Here is a 26,513-nt window from a genome sequence, read left to right as displayed (position 1 = left end):
GAACATCTTATTTTGTATTAAAATGGACTTGAGGAAAAGCCACTGCTTATTTCTAAGATAAGCAGTATAAAATGTATTGTACTTTTTTGGGATGTTGCCAGGTACGTTTGACCTGGACTGGCCACTGTTGGAAACAGGATGCTGGGCTTGATGGATCTTCGGTCTGTCCCAGTACGGCAATGCTTATGTACTTATCTTCACTTTCATATTGTGGAATCAAATATCTTTGTGGTAGAAAAAAATAAGAAGAAAGTCCAAGTCCCACACTGAATTAATAATATGGGTTGCTGGCACAGGCAACTTTTAGTAAAACTTTCAAACTATCAACAGGCCACTGAACTTGAAATAGTTTAATAAACTTGAGATGGTTTAGTAAACTTTCAAAACCAACTGAATAGCAGACACTGTTTCATTTTGAATTACTACTACAGCTGATATCTCCTCTCATACCAACATTACAAATCTGAGGAAGGAGGTACTTCCTTAGGATGTGGTCAATTTCCGCAGAATTTACAAAGCTGAAATTGTATAACTTTAACCAAGCTCAAGAATGGCTTAAACCAACTGGGCATTGCTAACAGGCAGGATAAAGGCAAAACCTTCCCACAGGAAGAAAACAAACATTTTACAATAAGATATTAATGCCAGTATATTAAAACTACTTTGCACACAAATTCATTTTCACCATTTGAAAACCCGGAAGTGAATGTATGTGGCTTCACTGTCTGAATGCAGCAAACCTGAAGAGGCGAGACATCCGAGGTATCCAGGAAACAAATGTAAAAACTGACAGAGGGAGATGTGATCCTATAGATAATGTACTCTAATCACAATAAGAAGCTTTAGTGCTCATCTGTTCAAACATCTGACGTCCCTGTGCAGCACACTGCCTCGGCACGACCATGGCTTAATTTAACAGAAATCCTTCCACAGGTTTCCTTGTGCCAGAAGTTGATGCCAATGAACTCTGCCTATAAGGTAAAATCAACAAGTCTGACAAACAGCCTCAGAGTACTGCTGACCTGATGCTGTAATCCCAGACAAGTTTAATCAAGGCAGTAAAAGTGGACAAAGGATAGATGTGGTTGTGACTACATTTTTAATACACAAATTCTGTGATTGGAATACAGAATTGCAGCACTGGACACAGTAAACACAGCGTCATTTCATATGCTATTACCATATAAGCAAAAATTCAGAGCAACATCAGAGCAAAAAAACTTGAGCTGTATTCAAAAATAAGTGATGTTCAAAAGGAATGCAAAACTTCAAAAATATTTGTTTTGCATTCAAAATCATTTTTAAGTGTCAATTTACATAGAAGTAGTTATAAAGACAAAAATGCATCTCCTATAATAATTTGTTAACCTGTGTCCCTGGATGGCTGGGTTCGTAATCGTATGCAAATGAGCTACACACACTGTTCCAGGGAAGCAGAGGAACTCCAACCTGCTGTATATCACATGCCATCTACTGCAACACACCTTAACTACTATCCACCACGATCTGCTAAATTTAAAATAGTGTCTCTGTCGGTTCTGAAGTGCAGAACGGACTCCACGTGTTTTCGTCTAACGCAGACTTCCCATTTACATTGCGTCAAAAGCACTTTTCTGTAAAATTGGCTTTTACAATGACAATTAACAAATCATAAGGGCAGACTTTGGAAAAAGTTGGCATTTTCTTGCCAGAACCTGTATTTAGTCATGGACAATTGTATATGGCATTTTCCCGATTTCGAAAGTCTTCGGATGCAATTATAAAAGACATTGATGGTCCTGAGTAAGGAAAGCTTTTCCCTCATTGTGGCAAAGTTTTCACCAAAAATGTTGTATATAATGAAATTTTCCATATGTAAATGAGGATTATATTTTTACTAAATCTTTCTACGTTATTTAGTATTGTTTTACTTTTCTCAAATTGCATACAGCCAAAACAAAAGACAAAAACAAAAAACAAACACACTTGGGGCAGCATGTGGAAGGGGGTCCACGTTCCCTGTCCTGGGAGGATATTCCTGCATTGTAAAGCCTTATCAGTTATTGCTTATCATAGGATATTCCTGCTAATGCTTCCATTAAAAAACATAATGGCCATTGGACGATAGCCTTGCTAGAGCCTGTTTCATTTTTTCACGAAATGGGCTTTTATGCTTGTTCAAAATAAATTGCTATTCAAACTGAACTACAGCCTGCTAAGTTTCTTGCGGAACGAACCTGTTTGTCCATATGTATAAAAGGAATATTTTCACTTAAGGGGTCAATTACTAACAATATTAACAAATCGACGTGCTAATGCTGTTACCACATGTTCTTCCGCGGGGCCCATTTTATTCCTATAGGGCCAGATTCTGTGAATGATATCTAAAATATAGACGCACCCAAAAAATGCGCTATTCTATAAACTGTGCCTAAAGTTAGGCACACTTTATAAAATAGCACATAAAGCCAGGGAATGCGTCTACATTTAGGCATAGCCATTTATGCCACTGAAAACCTAGTGTAAATAACCATGCTTAAACATAGGCATATTCCCCCAAATTCTAACACCACGCACATAAATTTGAGTAATGCCCTGACATGCCCACACTCCTTCCAATGGCCATGCCCCTTTTTCAGCTATGCGCATTAGAATTTACATGTGCATCTTTTAGAGTACACCTAAAAAGAAGAATGCATAAATTCCAATTATTGCCAATTAGTGATAACTGGTTGTAATTGGTCCATCATCCTGATTGGCTCGTTACTCAATTAAGGTGCATGCATAAATTGAGCATGTGCCCAATTTAACGCATGCAACTTACTGCATCTTATATAGAATCCGGGGGATAGGATGCACTTAAAGGCATTGATAGTGCATTAAATGTCCCCCTTTTGTGAAGTAAATTTTAAACCCCCAAACCACTAAAAATAAAGTAGTCTTCCTTTTTGTTGCCCCTTCCATAGCCTACCATTATTGCTGTACAAATCTAAAAACGGTAATATTAAAACAGCCACCAGAAATAAAGGGCAGAGTTTTCTGATCAATTGATTTAGCCATCTCACAACCACAATTAAAACAGTTTATATTGTTGTTAACTGTAGTGGGGACTTTCAAAATTAAAAGAAAAAATCTAGTGTTACAAAAACAGGCGGGATTTCTGAAGATAAACATTTCTACCGTAATACACAAATGCCAGCAGTGCTCACTACAGGTAAGAAAACCATATACAATAGTGTTTTGGATGAGGAACAGAACTTGGCAGAATGCTTTTAATAGTCTTTAGGTGAAACACTTCAGCAATTTACATTTAAGCACATAGAAAGGTTTTCCACAAATTATACTGCTTAACAAATGTCAGACTGTAATACAGGCTCACTGGAAAGCTATTTAACCAACCAGAACTGTTCACATGCTTACAGCTAAATAGTTAAAAAAAATACAAGGGTAGCCACATACTGCTGCAATCCTAGGGAACAAGTGATGGGAGCACAGCTGTGAACTGCCACATCAGCTATAGTCTTGCTATACCCTGAAGCTATTCCGTGGCCCCCCACCCCTCCCCCCAAGGGCATTCCATTTACTTTTCTGCATTCGTACCATTTGCTGATTCTCAGAATACTAACAACAAGGCAAGAGGAAAACTCTACCCTACGCACAAAAACTGTACTGATGCACCAAAAAGTGATAGGTGAAAGGAGGGAATCTCTTTCAGCAATGGTTTTCATCTGTGGCAGAATGTTGATTTTGGAATTCTCTTCTTTAAAAGATACTTAATCACAGAGGGGTAGAGTCAGTAAATGATGCACAAATTTGAATGCTGAAACAAAATTGGCATGGAGCGCTGTGCTATAATGGGACTGCTCCCTTAACAGAATAGCGCTTAAGCATAGATTTTATGCCTAACTTTGGGCGGCAGAGTTATGCTTGATGAAACCCGGTATAAATGCCAGTGCCCAAGCTGGGCGCAGATCCCAAGAATTCTGTACTACTACACGCATCTTTAGGGAATGCCCCGACCCACCTATTTCCCTTCCATGGCCACACTCCCTTCTGAGCTGTGCGCTGTAAGATTTGCACATGTAGCTTTATAGAATAGATGCTCACCCAAGTCCAAAATGTTTGAAATTAATGCCAATAATTGATGGTTCACATAAAACTGGACGAATTCAATTTATACCTGTGCAGGGACCATCATATACTACTACTACTACTACTTAACATTTCTAGAGCGCTACTAGGGTTACGCAGCGCTGTACAATTTAACAAAGAGAGACAGTCCCTGCTCAAAGAGCTTACAATCTAATAGACAAGTAAATGGTCGGTCCGATAGGGGCAGTCAAATTGGGGCAGTCTGGATTCACTGAACGGTAAGGGTTAGGTGCCGAACGCAGCATTGAAGAGGTGGGCTTTAAGCAAAGACTTGAAGACGGGCAGGGAGGGGGCTTGGCGTAAGGGTTCAGGAAGGTTGTTCCAAGCATAGGGTGAGGCGAGGCAGAATGAGCGGAGCCTGGAGTTGGCGGTGGTGGAGAAGGGTACTGAGAGGAGGGATTTATCCTGTGAACGGATGTTACGGGCGGGAACGTAAGGGGAGATGAGGGTAGAAAGATAGTGAGGGGCAGCAGACTGAGTGCATTTGTAGGTAAGAAGGAGAAGCTTGAATTGAATGCGGTATCTGATCGGAAGCCAGTGAAGTGACCTGAGGAGAGGGGTGATATGAGTATATCGGTTCTGGCGGAATATGAGACGTGCAGCAGAGTTCTGAACAGACTGAAGGGGGGATAGATGGCTAAGTGGGAGGCCGGTGAGAAGTAAGTTGCAGTAGTCCAGGCGAGAGGTAATGAGAGCGTGGACGAGAGTTCGGGTGGTGTGTTCAGAGAGGAAAGGGCGAATTTTGCTGATGTATAACCATGCTTTGCAAACCTTCCCAGGCACAAATTCACTTCTGTAAGACTATTATATATATATATATTCCCTATTTTTTGAAGGCTCTTCAGAACTGATGCGACTACACTGCTTATTGCATACTTTTCAGGCAATCAAGTGCAGATCGTTATTGATCCTATACGATGTATTTTTTATGTGATGAATATTTTCTAGTAATGTATTCTCAGTGCAGAAACATTTTTCAATAACTTTTTTTTAAAAGTCCATTTCTTAACTTCAGCAATGCAAAATATATTAAAATCACTTAACTGGTAGCAGTGAAATAAAGACCAGGAACCTCAACCAACATGGCCAGGTTTCGAAACTGCGTCAGGGTGGAGGTTCTAAGGCTAAATCCAGCTTTGCTCTTCTTAATAAAAAAAATGGATTAAGTCTTAGAACCTCCGCCCTGACGCAGTTTCGAAACCTGGCCATGTTGGTTGAGGTTCCTGGTCTTTATTTCACTGCTGACAGTTAAGTGATTTAATATATTTTGCATTGCTGACGTTAAGAAATGGATTTTAAAAAGTTATTGAAAAATGTTACTGCTCTGAGAATACATTACTAGAAAATATTCATCACATAAAAAAATGCATCACATAGGATCGATGACAATCTGCACTTGACTGCCTGAAAATTGTGCAATAAGCAGTCTAGTCGCATCAATTCTGAAGATTTCAAAAAATATGGAAAAAAATAATAGTCTTACAGAAATAATTGATGGTTAGCACCCAATTATTGGCACTAATTGGCTTGTTAGCCAATTTGCTTGTGCATGCAACTCAGGATTGCGTCCAAATTTGGGCGCCTTTTATAGAATTGAAGGGAAGAGCTTATTTAGAATTTAGGAGACTCTGAAATGGCTCCTGTTCATTCAAACATATGGAGAATGAATTGATCATAATTCTGTACATTACTGTTGTATTATATCATGTTGTGTACCACCATTTACTGTTATGTGTTTCTTTCTAATTCATGGAGAATAACTGCTGCCAAATTAGTAGGCAGTAAGTTTTGTTAAAGAAAACTGTGCTATGCCAGTGCCACTATAAACTAGCAAAAAAAAAAAAAAAAAAACAGGTCCCAGGACAATGTTAAGCTCACTTCAGACCCAGGACTGAGGGGAAGCTTTTTGTATTCAACTGAAAACTGAAGACCCATCAGTTCTGCTCACATTGTATGAGCTCGGTGCAGTATTTTCAGCATCAAAATGGTAGACCACCAGAACAGGTACAGGGCTTATGTAAGGAAGAATGGCTTTAGTGTCTCAGTCTCAATGTTCAAAAAGTGCCCTCCCTATGCTAATCAAAAACAACTCGTAAATGCGACACAGCGGCCTTCTGGAATTATAAGTGTTACAGCAATATGAATAAATGATGCTTTTTAATAGCAAAATGCAGAACTATTTGTACATCAGGATGGAGCAATTTAAACCAGTAATTTAAATCATCAAGAGAAAATCCACGATTTAAATCAAGCTTCCACTCATACCAGTTTACAAAGATCCTTGAGAATAGTGACCTTACCTGTCCAATCACTTAACAAGCACACAGACTTGAAAAAATTCACTTTTGTAATCTATCATTCTTAATTTACTGACCCACACTGTTCTTCACTCTCATCTCACAAACAGCCCCTGCATGACTTTCTTGAACTACTTACAATATGGTTTCTTTTTTCACTAAGGGGGAGTAGTTTCTTCAAAACGCTCCCAGATTACAGCCAGAAGCCATGACAGCTTTTCTGTGGCAAAGTGTGGGGGAATTTAGAAAGCTGTGTGTAATGTCTACAGTGTTTCCTTGCTGCAGGAGTAGCCTGTAGATGATTTAGAGGGATGCAGGGCCATGTGCAAAGACTCATTTTGGGGAGGGGGTCTTATTTACATAAGCCAATAGGACCTGAAAGAGAGAGACAAGTAGGAAGAACAGAATCACTAGATGGTAGGGCTAGCTTTGCCCTTTCCTTTCCAATCTACTCCACTGTTTATTCTACACAACTTCCATGCTTCCCTAAACTGTCTGTTTTAATTTCTCTGCCTTGCTAGGTCCTGCTCTACCACCACATCAGTGCAAAACAACCATATCCAGCCTGTGTTTTTGCACATGTAACTTTGGTCAGCTAAGAAGCAGAAAATGAAATCCACTACCTTACAAAAGGAGCTGGTGGGTACGGAGCACCGCAATACAGACTACAATCTTTTTTTCACGACATAAAACTGAAATAAAAATGCCCATGTTTGACTCGTAGGCAACTCAATGAGTGTGTGACAGAACTGTTAATTCATTTTAATGAGACCTTAAAATGTAGGTTTCTTATGTTTCTGATGACATTTTAATTGTAATAATGTTATTTTTTTTCAAGCAAGAGAGAAATTTACAGGCAATGCTACTAATCTGAGCAACCACGTTAATGCGCATTAATACTATTAACACAAAAGCCTCACAGCATAAAATGGAATGTGCAGTAAAATGAACACAAATTAATCATGTTAATGCATGTTAGCAACTCTGATATTTGGAGTCATTAACATAGTAGATGAAGGCAGATAAAGACATGTATGGTCTATCCAGTCTGCCCAGAGAGATAAATTCATTATATAAGTATGAGGTGATAAAAGGTAATAAAACATATGTATACCTCAACTTGATTTGTCCATGCTATTTTCAGGGCAAAGACCAAAGAAGTCTGTCTGGCACTGTCCTTTTAAAACTTTCAAAGTTGTTATTGAAGCCCTTGATAAGCTCCACTCCAGCCCATCCAAATCTATCTAGCCAAGATCAAGGAACAGAACGTAGAGGTCCGCCCCATACTGGCTTTGTTTCCCAATTACTAGTGTTGCCACTTTTAGTCTCTGCTAAGTTTCTTTGGATCGATTCCTTCATGTTTACCCCACATATTTTTGAATTCTGACGCAGTAGGGCATTCTAAGTATCCATCACCCTCTCGGTGAAAAACTACTTCCTGACATTATTCCCGAGTCATCCTCCCTTCAACCTCAATTCATGTCTTCTAGTTCTACCACCTTCCCTTTTCTGGAAAAGTTATGTTTGCAGATTAATACCTGTCAAATATTAAATTTAAAAAAATTTAAAATATCTGATCTAAATTAATTAGATTTCCATATTGTTTTTAAAATAATCAAATTTTATCTGCCCTTTAAGTATGGGCTTCAATATATGTACACAACTGGAGACTGATAAATGTTTCAGACTATGAAACAATTTGAAATTCCTAGAATTCTTCCCTTAACCCAGGTTCTCTTCTCACCCTTGCTGCTACTCCAGTTGGTGGCCCTCTTCAAGTACTATGAGCCTTTCCTGAAAGAAAAAGGTGGGGGCCCCACACCACCTCTTAATCAAAAGCCTGGGTTAAAAAAAAAGCCTAAACACAATCCTTCACCTTCTATAATCCAGGTGTACCACATAGGGACCTCAAAGAACAGATAAATGTTTAGTACTGCAAAAAAGTGATGTTTCTGCTTAAGATTTCTGTAAAATAAATGAAACAAGACAAACATGCCTAATCCTAAAAGGAGGCTGCTGCAAAGAGAGAAAATATTCAAGACCAGCCTATCCTTGTAACAATTACTTTACCGCACTGCCAAAAACAGCGTCTGTCTGGGTTAACTGCATATCTATCTTACTTGACTATTGTCTCTGTGTTTAACCTGGGCAAACTGCAACCTACAAAAGAACAAATCAAAGGCAGGCATTTCATTTCCCTTCTGTATCCCACTCTTCTCCAAACACAACGTGGCTTACAACAAGATATAAAAATCCAATCAATATAAAACACAAAATGTAATCAAATACCATCAATTTCCTATATATTAATGCTATATACTTCTGCAATGTATTGCTTTTTAAACTAATGGATAACTTGCTAAGAATGTTATCAGTGGAGAAAAGCCAGCATACAGCATGTCATTATAGTATAAGCGAATGCTGTACTTTTTATTTTTTTGCCAGTATCCACACAGTATCATGTTCCAAAATTTCCCCTCTTCATTCTCACTGGGTAGTGAAGGAAAACTACAATTTCATAATGCAAAATGTAGCGTGGCAAATATAATCCCTTGTCACCTTACTGGACAGAATATATGGACCACGTGGAGCGACATAATCAAAAGGGACACCCAAGTTTTGCTGAGGACGTCCTTGCAAAACGTCCCGATGGAGGGGCGGGGAAACCCGTATTATCGAAACAAGATGGCCGTCCATCTTTCGTTTCGATAATATGGTCGGGGGACGCCCAAATCTTGAAATTTAGGTCGTCCTTAAAGATGGTCATCCCTAGACTTGGTCGTTTCTGATTTTCGGCGATAATGGAAACCAAGGACGCCCATATCAGAAACAACCAAATGCAAGCCATTTGGTCGTGGGAGGAGCCAGCATTCATAGTGCACTGGTCCCCCTGACATGCTAGGACACCAACCAGGCAACCTAGGGGGCACTGCAGTGGACTTCAAAAATTGCTCCCAGGTACATAGCCCCCTTAACTTGTGTGCTGAGCCCCCCAACCCCCCCCCAAAAAAAAAAAACCACTACTGTACACCACTACCATAGCCCTTACGGGTGAAGGGGGGCACCTAGATGTAGGTATAGTGGGTTTGTGGTGGGTTTTGGAGGGCTCACATTTACCACCACAAGTGTTACAGGTAGGGGGGGTGGGCCTGGGTCCGCCTGCCTGAAGTGCACTGCACCCACTAAAACTGCTCCAGGGACCTGCATACTGCTGTCATGGACCTGAGTATGACATTTGAGGCTGGCACAAAATATTTTAAAAGATATTTTGAGGGTGGGAAGGGGTTAGTGACCACTGGGAGTAAAGGGAGGTCATCCCCGATTCTCTCTGGTGGTCATCTGGTCAGTTTGGGCAACTTTTTGTGCCTTGGTCGTAAGAAAAACAGGACCAGGTAGAGTCATCCAAGTTCTCATCAGAAACGCCCTTTTTTTCCATTATGGGTCGAGGATATCCATGTGTTAGGCACGCCCAAGTCCCGCCTTTGCTATGCCTCCGTGTCACCCCCATGAACTTTGGTCGTCTCTTCGACGGAAAGCAATTGGGGACACCCAAAATCGGCTTTTGATTACACTGATTTGGGCGACCGTGTGAGAAGGACGCCCATCTTGCGATTTGTGTCGAAAGATGGGCGTCCTTCTCTTTTGAAAATGAGCCTGCTAGTCTACCTGCTTTTGTCTCCAATGTTATTAGGAAAAGCAACACCGTGGAAAAATCTAAGTACTCTGGCAGCCATATTCAAACAAGGGTCCTCAAACATTAGTCTGATAATACCAGCTCAAAATCAGGCCAAGACACGAGTAGAAAAGAGGAATCACTGCATGAAACACACTAACTCAAAACAAAGCCACAGCATGGCCAAAACGTTTCATGTTTAAATATTCAAACCTTAATGTTAAGATTTTCTGCTTTACTTGCTGCACAGCCATTTCCTGCAGAAAAGAAAGACTACCCTTTTACCAGATGCTACTACTACTATTTAGCATTTCTATAGCGCTACAAGGCGTACGCAGCGCTGCACAAACATAGAAGAAAAACAGTCCCTGCTCAAAGAGCTTACAATCTAATAGACAAAAAATAAAGTAAGCAAATCAAATCAATTAATGTGTACAGGAAGGAGGAGAGGAGGGTAGGTGGAGGCGAGTGGTTACGAGTCAAAAGCAATGTTAAAGAGGTGGGCTTTCAGTCTAGATTTAAAGGTGGCCAAGGATGGGGCAAGACTTAGGGGCTCAGGAAGTTTATTCCAGGCGCAGGGTGCAGCGAGACAGAAGGCGCAAAGTCTGGAGTTGGCAGTAGTGGAGAAGGGAACAGATAAGAAGGATTTATCCATGGAGCGGAGTGCACGGGAAGGGGTGTAGGGAAGGACGAGTGTGGAGAGATACTGGGGAGCAGCAGAGTGAGTACATTTATAGGTTAGTAGAACAAGTTTGAACAGGATGCAAAAACGGATAGGGAGCCAGTGAAGCGACTTTAGGAGAGGGGTAGTATAAGTAAAGCGACCCTGGCGGAAGACAAGACGGGCAGCAGAGTTTTGAACCGATTGGAGAGGGGAGAGGTGACTAAGTGGGAGGCCAGCAAGAAGCAGATTGCAGTAGTCTAAACGAGAGGTGACAAGGGGAAAAGGGGGTGACAAGATGCGGGAAAAGGGGGCCTTGGCACACATCAAAAACATGTGCCGACGCCAGCACAGGTCCCCTTTTGCCGCAGCTTGGTAAAAGGGACCCTAAACTAACTGGCTAAATAGGACCGCATAACTATCAGTCCCATCTTTGTTCACTTTAACGTCACCAGTTAAGGGCTAAATAACGGCACTCATTTGGTTAAGGGTTGGCCGATCACACATACCTAGATATTTAACACTGGTACCCAGAGAAGGCCCAGCATTGAATACCTGGGGTATAACCTTGGCAGGAGTGATCAACATTTTGAAAAACACTGACCATTGCCAGTTGATATTATCCCTCAGATATCAAACAAAAAGCAATGAAATCAAATTCTAAAAGAAACTGTTTATAGGGACTGGATGGCTCAAGAGAACCAGCAAAAGGTTATAAAGTTATTCCCCTTTAGTATCATGGTACAAATTTAACTTGGGTTTAGTCAAGAGTTATTACCATATAACTAGGGTTGCTCCCACAGGGAACATATTATCTAAGGCCCCTCTTCTTGCTAGATTCCCTCCACCCAAAGCCACAATCCATACTTCGTCCTTCCCATTTGATCCTCTTGCTCTCCCACAGGACAGAAGCAATTCTTAACTGTCAAAATCAGGGTTCTACAAATCTGGCACACAGTCTACCAAGTTTTCAGAACATTCAGAATAATATGCATACAATCAATTTGCTCCTTTTTTTCTCAACTTGATTATTGCAACTCCTTATATATAGGACCTTCCTCTAAGTTCTACAATAGGTTGCAACTGCTAAATTGATTTTTGGGCTACGGAAGCTTGATCAGGCTACTTTGTCGCTTATTGAATTACACTGGTTGCCTGTTGGGTTGAATGTAAAATAGCCTGTTCAGTTTTTAAAATTGTATATGGTTTAGGTCCCTCTTTTCACATTCAGCTTTTAACCTGTGCAGTACCAAGGCATTCCTCATGCTTCCATTCTACTTTAATTCTAGGTTATTTTAGTACAAGATATTCATCTTAAGGAACTCTTCGCTGGCTCCTTTATGTTTCAATCTAGCAAAATCTGGAATAATATACCTACTCAGATATGGGTGTTACCTACTTATCTGCTTTATTCCAAGGCTCTTATTTCACAGATATGTTAATACTTGATTCATGGTGATATTTTGGCACTTTTTACAAGATTCTGATCATCATTCTGTGACCTGCTTTGATTTCATGTTGATACAAGAGGGACATAAATACAATGAATAGAAGTTTAACTTATAAATACTAGCTCTCCAAAGTATGCAAATTGATCATATGCATATTTGTTCTAGCTACCCTGAAAACTCGACAAATGGAGATCACCAACACAGGTTTGGGAAGCCTTTGTGTACATCCTCTTCTGCCGACTTCACTCACAAGTCTAAATATGTGGAGGTAGTGGGTTATGAAAGACTACAGGGACTATGTAGGTAAAGTGACAAATGCAGGCAAGAAGTGCAGCTCTCTCCTCCTGCCAGCGTGCATAACCAACGTATGTACATTAACAGAATGGAAATATAAATCAAAAAACAGCAGTCCTGAAAAGCACACCTCTTCTCGATGTATGTTCCAACACTGCCAATCACTACTCTACAGAAACCAAATTGGTTATCCAGGTATGTAGTTCACAACCCCCCCCCCCCCCCCCCCCCCCCCCCCCCGCAAAGTCATCATCATAGCTTGCCACTAATTTGTAACCATGTTTGTATTCTCAGCAGAGATGCTAAAGACTGCTCAAACTTCAGTGCTAAGACCCAGGGGGGAAGTTATCAATGTGGACTACTGTTAAGATACTTAACCCATTGCATAAAATGAGGCCTGTGCTAAAACAGAATGAGCTAATGGTAAAATAGACCAAGTGAAAGAGAGTGCACGCTGATACTCCAATAGACCAACTTAATGATAGTGCACGTAGATACTCCCCCCTCCCCCAAACACTCTTAAAACAGACCCTCCACACCAAGGTTCAGGCACATGTGTGCAGAGTAGGGTAGGAAAGTTTGCACTGATTCTGCTCACTCTACAGATAAATTAACTTCAGCTTCTAGTTCTATTACTCTGACATTTTTCACAAACAAATCCAACAGATTAAAAAAAACAAACAGAAGTACTGGTGTCACATTCTACATGATTTCTGGCAATTTGGCAACTTAAAGCTCTGCCCACTGTGATATTAACAAAGAAGAAATATACCATATGCTTATTATAACAAGTAAGCCATAAACAAATCATGAATTTTTGTCATATAATTACAAAACATTTATGCATTTCTGTTTCCTTAAGAATGCATTAAAAAATTACAACTGAAATGGAGTGGCATAAACAGACCCCCACCTTTAACATCTAGAATCAATCTGGAGATGACAAAGAAAAAAAAAACATTTATGGGGCAGGTTATCAATTTGGACTACCCTTAAGATGGGTTATTTTACCACATATTGTGATACTTTACCACAGGATCTCATTGCATAAAATGGGACACTGTGCTAAAATAGTATAACGTGGGCTATCTTTAAGGCGAGTTATTTTATCACACATCGATAAACCCCCTCAATTTTTTAATATAAATTATGAATAAGATCTGATACAGCAGCAACTAGACATTCTGCTTTTCCATAGTATCCAAGCCAAATTATGAATGCTTACAAAATTAGACTGCTGCAATATCAGGAAAAGCAAAATTGGACATATTTAGATTTTTTTTTCTTGCACTCTCTCATGCGCATCAGTTGTAAATGTGGTCCCCAGAGCACCTGACTGACTTCTTTCCAAGCACAAACAGTATAAAAATTTAGTATCTTCTGGCAGCCAGAGGTCACTCCAAGACAAATATATAGGAAAACAGCTTAATCCTTGCAATATTGCTGTTTTTGTTAATCTGTATGAGTGTAATATAAACAGCACAAACAACCCTTTCTGTTTCTTTTGTACAATTCACTGTGAGACATATTCAAATACAGCCCTAGCATGATGAAAGAAAAAAAAGTTACATAATTGTTTATGAACAATCATGGGTGGATAACCTATCAAAAGTCATCATTATCCATTTACACACACAAATCACACACAATATCAAATGCCAAGTAAATCAAATACTGCAATAAAATCATTTACAGGGGTGAGAAGGCTAGCTATATATAGAACAAAGGAATAAATTTTCTCAACCTATCAATCCAAGCTATCATTCTGCCTTCAAATTTTTAAATCAGATGGTATACAGGTAATATTACAACTTCATTATGTTGCACATGTCCTTTGCATTGCCTTAATTAACTTTTTTTGTGTATGCTACAGATTGACAGTATTAATCCACACCTTGTGCTCTAAAAATAAAGGGTTTAAAACTTATTTCCTGCAAATTGCATTCAAAACCTGCAGTACACAGGTGAGATACTGTACATGTTGTGATTTTTTTTGCACATTTCTCTCAACCCTGTGACACTCTAATAGCTGCTAAACCTTAAATTGACACATCATTTATAAATAAAAAATGTCAGTTTCCTTTTAGCTCACCTTTTACATAAAATTCTACTCACTTCAGGGGATGGCCATATTTATAAATACAACAGTAAACGCTGAAGAACTAGTTCTGACAGCAAAATGCATGGACTTAAAATACTCCAAAATGAACTAAGTGTTCCCAACCAATGCTGTGGCTGCCAATATTAAACAAATGTCAAATTCATTGTAAAAATGGGGGGGGGGGGGGAATCCCCCAAAAGAGCTTGAGATATCAACAGCACATACGTTTCCCCCATCCTTCTTATCCTATTTCTATCTGCCTCGCTTCATTTCGGACTTCTATGCTGCCTGACAGCTGCCGCCATTCAGCGGGGGATTAACACACAGATCCAATGTGTTGGATTACCGAGCAAAGCAGGGATAAACAAGCCTCAATGCCACGGCCATGGCGATTCCCACCTCTCTACCAGATCTAGGTCAGTGGAACATGGACACCAACGGACCATTACACAGTACGGATAACGAAAGCCAGACAAGCCAAGGGGGCCCGATCAGGCAAGAGAATGGAGTCAGATGGGGACACGGGGCTGGGAAAGCTCTGCTAGCTAGCAAACACTGCGCTGCCTTTCAGCGCACACCCCTCTCCATCACTGCCACATGACCGCTGCAATTCGCCTGCTGCTGGTGTTACATAAACTCTGCCGCTTCACTAGCCAGTCTGTCAGCCTGAGGGAGATGTCGAATCTCTCATTAAAATGCAAACGCAATAAGGAACTTTTGAAAGGGAAAAAGAGGATAAAGGCCGATCTTATTGCGCTTCGGCAAATAAAGAAGCCCAGAGTTAGCTGGCAGGTCTAACTAATCCTTGTCTAGGACACATTTGCCCAAGTCAAAAAAGAAACTAAACAAACATAGGAGTTCCTAGGAATAAACAAGGGCGTCAGAGCGAAACTCTTCCTAGCTTCAGCAGAGCCTGTCCTGCCACTCCTCCTACGCTGAGCACTTCCAAGAAGATGCGCTCCCTTCGCTAGTGTCGAGCAGGCGCTGGAAAGTTTCCCGGTACGCAGAGGTGAAGCAACGCGCAGGGTGCGCCTATCCTCCCCAGTGCAACATGCAAGAAAAAAGCCACACTACCGGTCGTTGCCATTTGCCGTGTAGCCGAATGGCCGCCCCCCCCCCCCCCCCCCCGCCCGCCCGCCCCCCCCCCCCCCCCCCCCGCCCGCCCCCCCCCCCCCCCCCCCCCCGCCCGCCCGCCCGCCCGCCCGCCCGCCCGCCCGCACGCCCGCCCGCACGGCACCTCCGCCGCCGCTGCAATAACTTCATTCCGATCGGCACTTCCTCCGGCCTTACCTTTCATGGCTGTAATCACAAAATACATCATTAACCGCAGAAGTCCGTAAAAAAGAGACGCGGTAGATTTCGAGAGTGAGACAGGCGAAAAGCGGAGACCAGCCCCCGTCCTCCGTGGCCGCCTCCGTCCCCGGCCATATGAGATTCCATGTGACCGTTGACATCACGCTCGAGCTCTGTTTACACCGCGCCCCCTCGGCTCTTGACGGACGGAGCCGGCGGCCAATAACTAGGAAGGAAGGCGGCTCCGGGGTGTGGAGGGGCTGGTCGCGCGCCGCCCAGCTCCACGGCACGTGGCTCGCCGGCTGCGCGTGTGAGTGAGTGCAGGTGTGTGTAGTTTTTTTTTTTTTTTTTTTTTAAAAAGCTTAGCTGGAGATCGTTGCTGGCTGTAACGGGGTCGCTGTGACTTTACACAATTTGAGTTGTTTACAGGCACGGTCGTACAGCAGACTGAACTGCACTCGCCTTCTTCGTCTCCCCGTCCCTCACCTCAAAGCCTGGGTATAACTGGTCTGCTTGGCTCTTGTGATAGTGAAAACGCAGAACCGGGAGCATAACAGCTTCAGTTAAAATGCGCTTATTCTACATAGGAAGCTCTCTAAAAGGCGCTTTCTATACTTGATTAATCGATCGAGATGTGTCTTCCTAAAAGGCTGGGAAATTACCGGAGAGAGTGACTGATTAACGTGGAGTTGTTTTGTCTATCGTGTTTTCCCCCAGAATTAACGATCTTTTAATGTTTAGGTAACGTTTCCTTGCTGTTATGAGGTATATGCTAAGATACAACTTTAAAGTATAGCACAAATTTAAAGCAATAAGAGAAAAGCGATTTTGGTAAAAAATCATGATTAATATGAGAAGGCAGTTTTCCTTTTTGATTTGCAGGTAAGGTGGATTTGTGCAAGTTAAAACAGACGGGGTACATATGTGGAGCCTATTCTATACTGGAAGGTAGGGACCTATTTTTCTCTATAGATTAGCAATGAGTAGAGAGGTGTGGTAGCCGTGTTAGTCCACTTTTAAAGGTAATCGATAGAAAGCAAACATGGAAAAGAAAATACCTTTTTATTGAACATAACTTAATACATTTCTTGATTAGCAACCTTCAAAAGCTAATCAAGAAATGTATTAAGTTATGACCAATAAAAAAGGTATTATCTTATTTTCTTTTCCATGTTTTCTTTTTTTTTTTTTTTAATTTCTATAGGTTAGCAATGTAACCAGGTATATATACATACACATGCGCTTAGTTGCCATAGAAATTCAGGAGATTCTCTGGTAACTTAGTGTTCTATAAGTTATGCATGTAGGTATGCAGCCAGCTCATGTTCCGCCCACTGCAAACCATCCACTATCAATTATGCAGCCACTTTACCAGCATTTACATACATATGTGAACACAAAACGTACATACTGGTATTCTGGTTATTTATGCACATAATTACACATACATGCTACTCAGTGGTTAGTGGAAGGCAGATGTAATTTAAAATAAACTTAAATAAATCCAGCAAAGCACCTATGTTGGTTTTTATTTACCATAAGACTGACTTTAACCCTGTTGTATCCAAGCTCTTTTCAATTCAATTCTTGTATATTGCTAATATCCCCGTTCTAGGGTTCAGTGTGCTTTACATTCTAGGCGAGACAAAAACAGATAGTGTTAGTGTGAGGTATGAGAAACATTAAAAAAAACATGAGAAACATTAAAAGTCTGCGTCAGGATTTACAGGCAATCCCACCCAGTCTCCAACCAGTTAACCAGGAGTGCACAAACTCGGCCCCTCCTGACTGAGACAGATGGTACTTTTAACCCAATGACAGAGGAGAGCATTGACAAAATCCTAAGAGACCTTCAACCGAAACTGCTCCTTCGACCCCTGCCCATCAAAGATAGTGCAGCAGGTAAGTATGGGCCTCATAGAAGGCACCACAAAAATTGTGAACAACTTTCTTTCTAATGGACAGCTACCAGCAGTATTAAAAAGGGCAGTGGTTCACCCTTTGCTAAAAAAAAAAGCCTTGACCAGGACAAACTTGAAAATTATCAGCTAGTATCCAACATCCCATTTCTAGGGAAACTTATAGAACAGTCTGTGTTTAACTTAGTGATTGGCTAGAAGAGAGAAACTGGCTAGATCCATGTCAATCTGGATTCAGACCAGGTTATGGAACAGAAACGGCCCTCCTATCCCTACTAGATGATCTTCACAGAAACCGAGACAGAGGATTTGCCTCGGTGTTAGTGCTAGATTTCTCAGCAACTTTTGACACTATGAATCATGATACCGTGCTAGCATGACTGATAGAAACAGGTATCAATGGAGCAGTACTTGCCTGGTTCAGATCCTATCTACCAGACAGGCAACAATCCATAATGTTTGGCAGCAACTCATCACCACAATGGGAACTAACCTGTGGGGTACCACAAGGATCGATACTGTAACCTGTTCTGTTCAAAATCTTCCTCAAGCAGCTAGCTGAGCTGATTCAGTCAATGGACACTCAGTTCTACATCTACACGGATGATACACAGCTACTCGTACCCATTGAACCTGACTTATCTACAGCCTTGAATAAACTGATTACCTGTCTAACATCAATTCAAGAATGGGCTAAACACAACAAACGTTTTGCCTGAACCCAAGTAAAACCAAGCTTCTGTGGATCCCTAACACAAGTGGATACGTACCTGTCATCAAAATCCCTTTTGGGAAGTACGAATTCCCCCTCAAATCACAAGTCAGGAACCTGGAATCCAGTTAGAATCAACACTTACTCTGATTCCCCAAATCCAAGCAACCTTCAAGAGCTGCTTCTACTATTTGCAACAGCTACGCTGCCTCTCTCCTTACATCGAGAAGGTAAATCTTATCCTAGTTGTGCATGCCATGATAACATCGAGTTACTGCAATGCACTATACAATGGTCTGACTACAAATGGCCTGCACCAGCTCCAGTTGATTCAGAATGCTGCAGCAAGACTTATAGAAGGTTGCAAGTGACATGACCACATCACACCATTTTTGCAAAACCTTCATTGGCTATCAGTACAATACAGGGCTTAAAACTCTATGATAATCAAGGCCCTTAAAGGAAATGGCCCTGAGTACCTTAAGAATAGGATTATCCTTTACACACCGCCAAGGACACTAAGGTCCTCTCAAGGACTATCACTAATCACACCCTCTCCAAAAGACATTACACGATGTGATACTCACAAGCGACCCTTCTTCGGAGTAGCCTCCACACTCAGGTATGCACTTCCTGAAAGGCTCTGCTTAACACAAGACTATCTCTACTTCAGGAAACAGGTGAAAGCTTGGCTCTTCAACCAGTCCTTTAATAGAAGAAGTAACTAACTTGATAGTCTCACTCGCATACACAAGGAGTGACACAGGCTGCACATTCTGCAGCAGGACATGTTTATCCACTCTTACCCTAGCTGAGATAATATTTAACCATCTCTCTGGCCTCATGTGCACCTTTCTTTAAATTAGTCACCTTGCTGTCTAAGTCTTCTTACTCTCTTACCTATCTGTATGTTTCATCTTTGCTTATACCCTTCACTATCAAAATGTTCTATTATGTATTGTGTTGACATTCTAAGTAGTATATTGTGCCGTACTTTGTATTGTTATTTGAATATTTTTACTGCTGTAATTGCCTATTGCTCATGTTTGATCTATTCTTACTGTACACAGCCTTGAGTGAATTCCTTCAAAAAGGCGGTAAATAAATCCCAATAAATAAAATTAGAGACCATTGGTGTAATGCACGAGACTAAAATCATTACAGGATAGGATAAAGGTAGGATTTAGAAACATGATGGCAGATAAAGGCCAAATGGCCCATCCAATCTGCCCATCCTCTGTAACCATTAACTCTTCCTTTCCCTAAGGGATCCCACGCTTTCTTAAATTCTGACACAGTCCTTGTCTCCACAACCTGTACCAGGAAACCATAACATGCTTCCACCACCCTCTCCGTGAACGAATACTTTCTTAGATTCCTCCTAAGAAAGATGTGAAGAATAGCTGCTTGTACCATATAACTTTTTTATCTGCTCTAGAAATCGAAATAACTTTTTCTATCACTAATATCTCTGATGCTTTACACTCCTTCTAGAAATCGAAATAACTTTTTCTGTCATTGGTTTTCTTTTCTGCCTCAAAAAGTAAAGTTTTCAGTTTAATCCTTTGAGAAAGTAATTTAGGCGCCCTTTTACTAAAGCGTGCTAGGTCCTAATATGCACTAAAGGGTCCTTTTATCAAGCTGCGGTAAAAATGGCCCTGCGCTATCGGCAGGGGCTATTCTTGCTATGTGTTGCAGCCCTTTTTACTGCAGTGGGTAAAAAAGGCTGAAAATAGCCATGGCCACGTGGTAAGATAGTTAAAAGGTCAGAATTACATTATTAGATTTTAGTGTTATTATGGCAAACCCCTCCCCCACTACCACAATATTTTCAGCCCTATTAGCACTTGTTAAGGGCCAATTACTGATTATCACCAATTTAGCCAATTACTTTACACATATCTGCGATCTACAACCAAAATTGGGTGCCTGACTTTGAGGTAAGTGACTTACCCAAGGTCACGAGAGCTTCATTGAGTTTTGACTTCCTTGGTTTTCAGCCCACTGCTGTAACCCACTAGGCCAGTGTTTCTCAATTCTCTTATGAGGTGCACATAGCCAGTTGGGTTTTTAGGATTGGCATAACAAATATGCGAGACCAAGTGCATGCTGATTTATCTCATGCATTTTCATTGCGGTAATCCTGAATACCTGACTGGCTAGTTGTGTCTCCAGGAGAGGATTGAGAAGCACTGCACTAAGCTGCTACCTCATTTCAGTAAGGGCTAAAAAGAGGAGACGATAAAGACTTGCACAGAGTGATGGTATAATTGTGTAAGGCTTCCTCGAAAAAAGAAGCAAGATCAGCCAACATGCAGTGGCTGCAAAGCTTTAGTACATTCACATATAATTGGGATTTTGGTAAGTTTCTAGTACAACCAGGAGTATAATATCCCTTAGTGATACAAAACAATCATTTTGCTAGCATTACCTAACATCATGGTATGTATAGCTGTCATACTCAAAACTGCAATCAATATTGCAGTGAATAACAACATCATATTACATTTACCAATATGGGGGGCATAAGCACAACTTTAAATATACACATATCTCATCTCTTTCTGCTTCTTAAGTTCTTGATAACTACAAAAAAATTAGAGGACCTTCAGATCTGGAACATATGACTTTTTTTAAATTTAGAGTCAAACAGAAGATAATACTGCAAAGGAGACAAAATGCGATTCTAAAGACCGGTTGAGAAAGCGATCTAAGAGGTCAATGCATCTTGCTAGAGGCGGACAGGGAGACTGCGATGAAATACTTGCTTGATTTTTCCCAATTAGCTCATTTTAGTGATGTTCCAATGTGGCCTATTGACTCTAGCTGGTAAGGTTTTCAGGATCTTTTGTACATGCCCGTTTATGCAAATTTATCTCATGCATGTTGATTGTGGTATTTTGAACCCATCTCTGACTTTGAGGTTTGGCAACCACTGGCTACTATCCTGAGTATGCAGCGTGGCTTCTTTGAAAGTCTAATATAGGTGAAGAGGCCAGTGATGAACATATGAAGCATTTTATGCTGGCCCTGTTCCATGGAGAGGAGTGCATTATCTTTCTTCATTAAAACATAAATGAGACTTGCTATATCATTATGGGCATAAAGAAGGTAATTCAATAAGGATCTCCTAAAATTGTCTATTCTAGTCATTCACATTCATAGGTGAACACCTGAGTGTGTAAATTACAACCCAGCTATGGATATTTTGCAGGTGCCACTTCACATGGGAAGAGTGTGGGCTGGGTACACACTTAAATGCATGTAACTTGTAGAATACTATTATGCTGATTTTCAAAACACATAGACTTACAAAGTTCCGTAGTAACATAAGTAAATTTGTAAGTCACCGTGCTTTGAAAATGAGCCTCTATTTGTATCTCTTGAATCTAGGTATGAACATTTACACCAGCGGTGTGGTTGGTGTAAATGTTCACATCTAAACACAAATGCATGTTAGTATTTCTAATGGAACACAGTGCCTACTTTCCTTAATAGAATAGACCCCAAATAGACACCTGAATGTAGGTGCTCCTTTATGGAATTGCTTCCATATGTTGTTCCAATGCAGTCAGGGATATCAGGGATTCAGCAGAGGAAGGTCATGAAATATTTTATTTATCTCATACCTTTATAAGTAGTTCAAGGTTAATGACATTAAGGTATAGTAGGTATGCTATAAGCCCCCCAAGGACATAACAGCAAAAGTATCTAACGTGCTAAAGCTATTAATGGGTGTTATCTTTCCACAGGTTTCACTGTATGCAAGCACACAGTAACAGTGTTAGCATGCACTGAGGCAGCAGTTATATCAGCAACTCTAGGTTTCATTTTGTACCTGAAGAAATGGAGAGAGATGTGACCTCCTAGTGATGATCCTCATGACCTTGAACAAGTAGGATTTGAATACCATCTTACTTGGTTCTTATCCCACTGCTCTACCACAACAAATTACACAAGTCTCCGCCCAAGACAATTTACAACCAAAGAAGGTATGTTGGGCAGTGGAAAATAAAGTACAGAGAAAAAGAATGGAGAGAGGAGAGGAAGTGACATCAGAGTTCTGAATGGCTGCCAAGATTTTTAGCTCCCTCACCTCCTTGCTAAAAATCAGCATCCTTGGACACTGACTGCCACTTTTACACCAATAACAAGCAAATAAAATCGTGTGTACCTTGGGCAATCATGAGTAAGCTGCCTTCATTGGGGCGCAGGGACCCGGAGCGCCTTTTGACTCGCCTGAAGGGTAATTAGATTGTAAGCTCTGTTGAGCAGAGACTGTCTCTTCATGTTCAAGTGTACAGTGCTGCGTACGTCTAGTAGCGCTTTAGAAATAAATAGTAGTAAGGCCTCTCAGCGCCATGTTTCTCTGGCTCTTCCTTCTCCCTCCAATTCGGACTCTGCAGTCTCAATAGTGGATGCTTGCACGTTGCAGTCTAAACGCATCTCATCTAAATCCTTACAACAGTGTTTGGTAAATATTCAAGCTGAGATTAAAGCCTCTAAAGAGGAAATTTTGGACAAAATGGATGTTCCGAGTGTCGACCTTAAAGAACGGGGGGGGGGGGGGGGGGGGGGGAACGCGTGGAGGAGTTGGAGACCCATACTTTGGACCAGTCTGAACAGATATCTAATGCAGAATTGTGCCTGGTAAGATTAGATGATCGGATAGAAGACCTGCAGTACGAAATGGATGATCTCGAAAATCATGGGCGGAGGAAGAATTTGCGATTCCAGGGAGTTCCCGATTCAGGGGCTTTGGAGAATGTCATGTTCAATTGTGAAGCACTGCGTATGACTGGTAGCGCTATAGAAATGATTTGTAGTAGTAGTAGTTCCCGTAATAGTTTATTTATTTGTTACATTTGTACCCCACATTTTCCCACCTATTTGCAGGCTCAATGTGGCTTACATAGCGCCGTGGGGCGAAAGCCGCCTTCGGTCAATAAAAAAAATAGAGAGCAATGTATTACAAATGAAATAGATATGTACAGACACATTAGGAAACGTAGGGAAGTTATGTAAAGTTCACTAAGTTCAAAACAAGCCTGGGTTTACTTGAGTCGCTGGATTCAGGTGATTAATTTGGATCATTAGGATATACCTTTTCGAACAGATAAGTCTTTAGTTATTTCCGGAAGTTGAGGTGGTCATACATAGTTTTCACTATGTGAGCAGCTGTTGGGAGAAAGCAGAGACGCTGCCTCCATTGTTATAGAGCACATTGTGCTCTTGGGAAACCTCGGGACAACCAACCCAGAGATATTGTGGTCCGTTTTGCCAACTTTGCTGACAAAGAAAATCTTCAGAAAGCTCAAAACTTCTCTAATTTGAAGTTTAATGAAGCTAAGGTTTCAGTATACCAAGTCTTGTCATTTACCCTATCTCAAAGGAGTGCTATGAAACCGACGCTGGACATTTTGTCTAAAGGGAAAGTTAACTGTTGCTGGGCCTTTCCATTTGCCTTATGCTTTTCAATTCAGGGGAAAGCGTATAGATCCTGTAAGCTGGAGGAAGCCTGGAAAATTCTGATGGACACCAACATCACTGAATCTCCTTTGCCTAAACACTTTGTGGCCCCAGCTACCAAGGAGAGGCTCCAGCAGTGGCAGAGGGTATCTCCAAAGAAAAAGAAAGCGCCAAAGCTGGGCTGATCTGGACTTAAAATCTTTTGGTCCATCTGTTGCCTCTATTTGGGACCTTCTCCCATTGATGGGTTTGGACTTTAAACTGTGCTGCAGGGGGGGAGAGTTTGTGGGGTCTAAAAACCTTTTTTTTTAATTATTATTGCTTTGAATGTTTGAGAGGTAAATTGTGGTGTATGACTGTGGCCGAATGGAAGAGTGTGGTGGGGGGGAGGGGTTTGGTTGACTAGTTTGGAGCTTGGCTTGTTTTCTCCTTCACGTTCCCACTCAGGGTTCCCTTTGTTGTGGATGTCTGTTTGGTGGTTGGGTTTGGTTAGGGGGTTGGGGGAGGGTGGGTTGGATGCGGTAGTGGATGGGTGATTTATGAGTGGATTGAGCCGTGATCCCGAAACCAAGGACAAGACCAACCGCATCATATCGTCCAATCTCTGTTCTCAATTCTAATGTTAAAATCATGGTGAAGGTTTTGGCAAATAGGTTAGCTTCAGTGCTGTCAGTCTTGATTCATCCTGATCAGGTTGGATTTGTCCCAGGCCGTCAAGCTATGGATAATATTCGTCGGGTACTTCATCTTGCTTGTCAGGATGACTTTTCCTTTTGCCTGCTAGGACTTGATGCCGAAAAGGAGTTCGACAAAGTCTATTGGCCCTTTATGGATAAAGTATTGGAAAAATTTGAGTTTTGCTCTCGCTTCCGGGGTTGGATTCAGGCACTCTGTACCTCCCCGACTGCTTGTGTATGGATCAATGGGGGTAACTCCTTGCTGTTTCCCCTTGGGAGGGGGACACGTCAGGGCTGTCCTCTTTCGTCGATGCTCATTGCTCTGGTAATGGAACCTTTAGCCGAGCAGCTGCATTCCAATCCTAACGTAATGGGTATTTCAGTGGGAGGAAATGAGTACAAGATGTCTTTATTTGCGGACGATTTATTGCTTTCTTTAACCAAGCCCTTGATTTCGTTCCCTAATCTACTACAAGTTCTAACTGAATACTCCATGGTCTCAGGTTTCAAGCTTAATATCAGTAAATCGGAGGCTATGCCAGTAGGTATCTTGCCAAATTTGTTGACATCTCTTCAAGGTAAATTCCCTTTTCGCTGGGTTTCCAGAGGACTAAAGTACTTAGGTGTTATTACTCCTCAATTCGCTGATTTGTTTTCTGCAAATTACTCCCCTCTCTTGAAAGATATTTATAGAGACTTGGATCATTGGGACCAGTCGGATTTGTCTTGGTTTGGGCATATAGCTACTTTAAAAATGAATATTTTCCCTAGACTTATTTCAGGTTCTTCCCTTGAGATTGTCGCGATCTTTCCTTTCTGGTGTACAAAGGCTTTTGAACTTGTTCATTTGGCACAATAAACGTCCTAGGTTGTCGCGTTCCCTTCTCTATCAGGATCCGAGGAAGGGTGGTTTGGGAGTACCTAATGTTGTCTGGTATTATCAGGTGGCCCAGGCTCACTCTGCTCTAGAGTGGTATGAGAACTCTCCTCAGAAACTTTGGGTTAAGCTGGAGCAGGGGGCTGTGGCTCCCTCTCTCTTCAGTGGGCTCATGTGAATCTCTAGAAAACACCATAGAATACCTCTGAACATTTGTCCTTCGATTTCGTCTACCCTACATTATTGGGACGCCATGTTTACTAAGCCTGAAATGCTGCTTTCATGTTTGTCACCTATTTGGCTCAGGACCTTTTGCCCGATGCACCTTGCTAGGTCTCACAACTTGGGGTCATGAGTATAAGAAAACTCTTAAAATACTTTGAAGTTATGTTTATCTTTTTGTACACCAAGAAATATTATTGCCTTACACTGTTGGTATTGCAATGCTGGATATTTTGGTTTTGTTGGCCAGCAATTTCATTGCGTACATTTTCTGGTTTGCTGTATTCTGTGATTGATGCCTTGACAAATGTTTAATAAAGACTTCATACAAATTAAAAAAAAAAGAATGGAGAGAGAACCTGAGAATTCCATACTGCATCTTGTGTATTGTGTATAGTTCTGTTTACCCATCACAAAAATGGTTAAGAGAAGGGCAACAAAATGATAAAGGGGCCAGAATTCCTCTCATATGAGGAAATGCTAAAGAGGTTAGGATGCTTCAGTTTGGAAAAGAGACAGCTGAAGGGGGTTATGATTGAGGTTTACAAAATCCTGACTGATGTAGAATGAGTAGAAGTGAATCGATTTTTTTTTTTTTTTTTTAACTCTTTCAAAAACTGCAAAGACTAGCGGACACTCAATGAAGTTACATAGAAATACTTTTAAATCAAATAGAAGGAAATACTAGAACTCTTTCCCTGAGGATGTAATAACAGCGGTTAGCGTATTTGGATTT

General features: G+C 41.1%; 1 protein-coding gene across 1 annotated transcript in view; it reads right to left on the bottom strand.

Moving 5' to 3' along the window:
- RORA (RAR related orphan receptor A) overlaps nucleotides 1-15,986 on the bottom strand; it is a 198,044-nt gene extending 182,058 nt beyond the window's left edge. The window contains exon 1 of the mRNA XM_030188437.1: nucleotides 15,899-15,986. Coding sequence (XP_030044297.1) covers nucleotides 15,899-15,929 — 31 coding nt within the window. The 5' untranslated portion in view covers nucleotides 15,930-15,986. The remainder of the gene's footprint in view (nucleotides 1-15,898) is intronic.
- Nucleotides 15,987-26,513: the final 10,527 nt, after the last annotated feature.

The sequence above is a fragment of the Microcaecilia unicolor genome, chromosome 1 (assembly GCF_901765095.1).
Source record: "Microcaecilia unicolor chromosome 1, aMicUni1.1, whole genome shotgun sequence".
Classification (NCBI taxonomy): Eukaryota; Metazoa; Chordata; class Amphibia; order Gymnophiona; family Siphonopidae; genus Microcaecilia; species Microcaecilia unicolor.
This window is presented reverse-complemented; position numbering and strand designations above follow the sequence as displayed.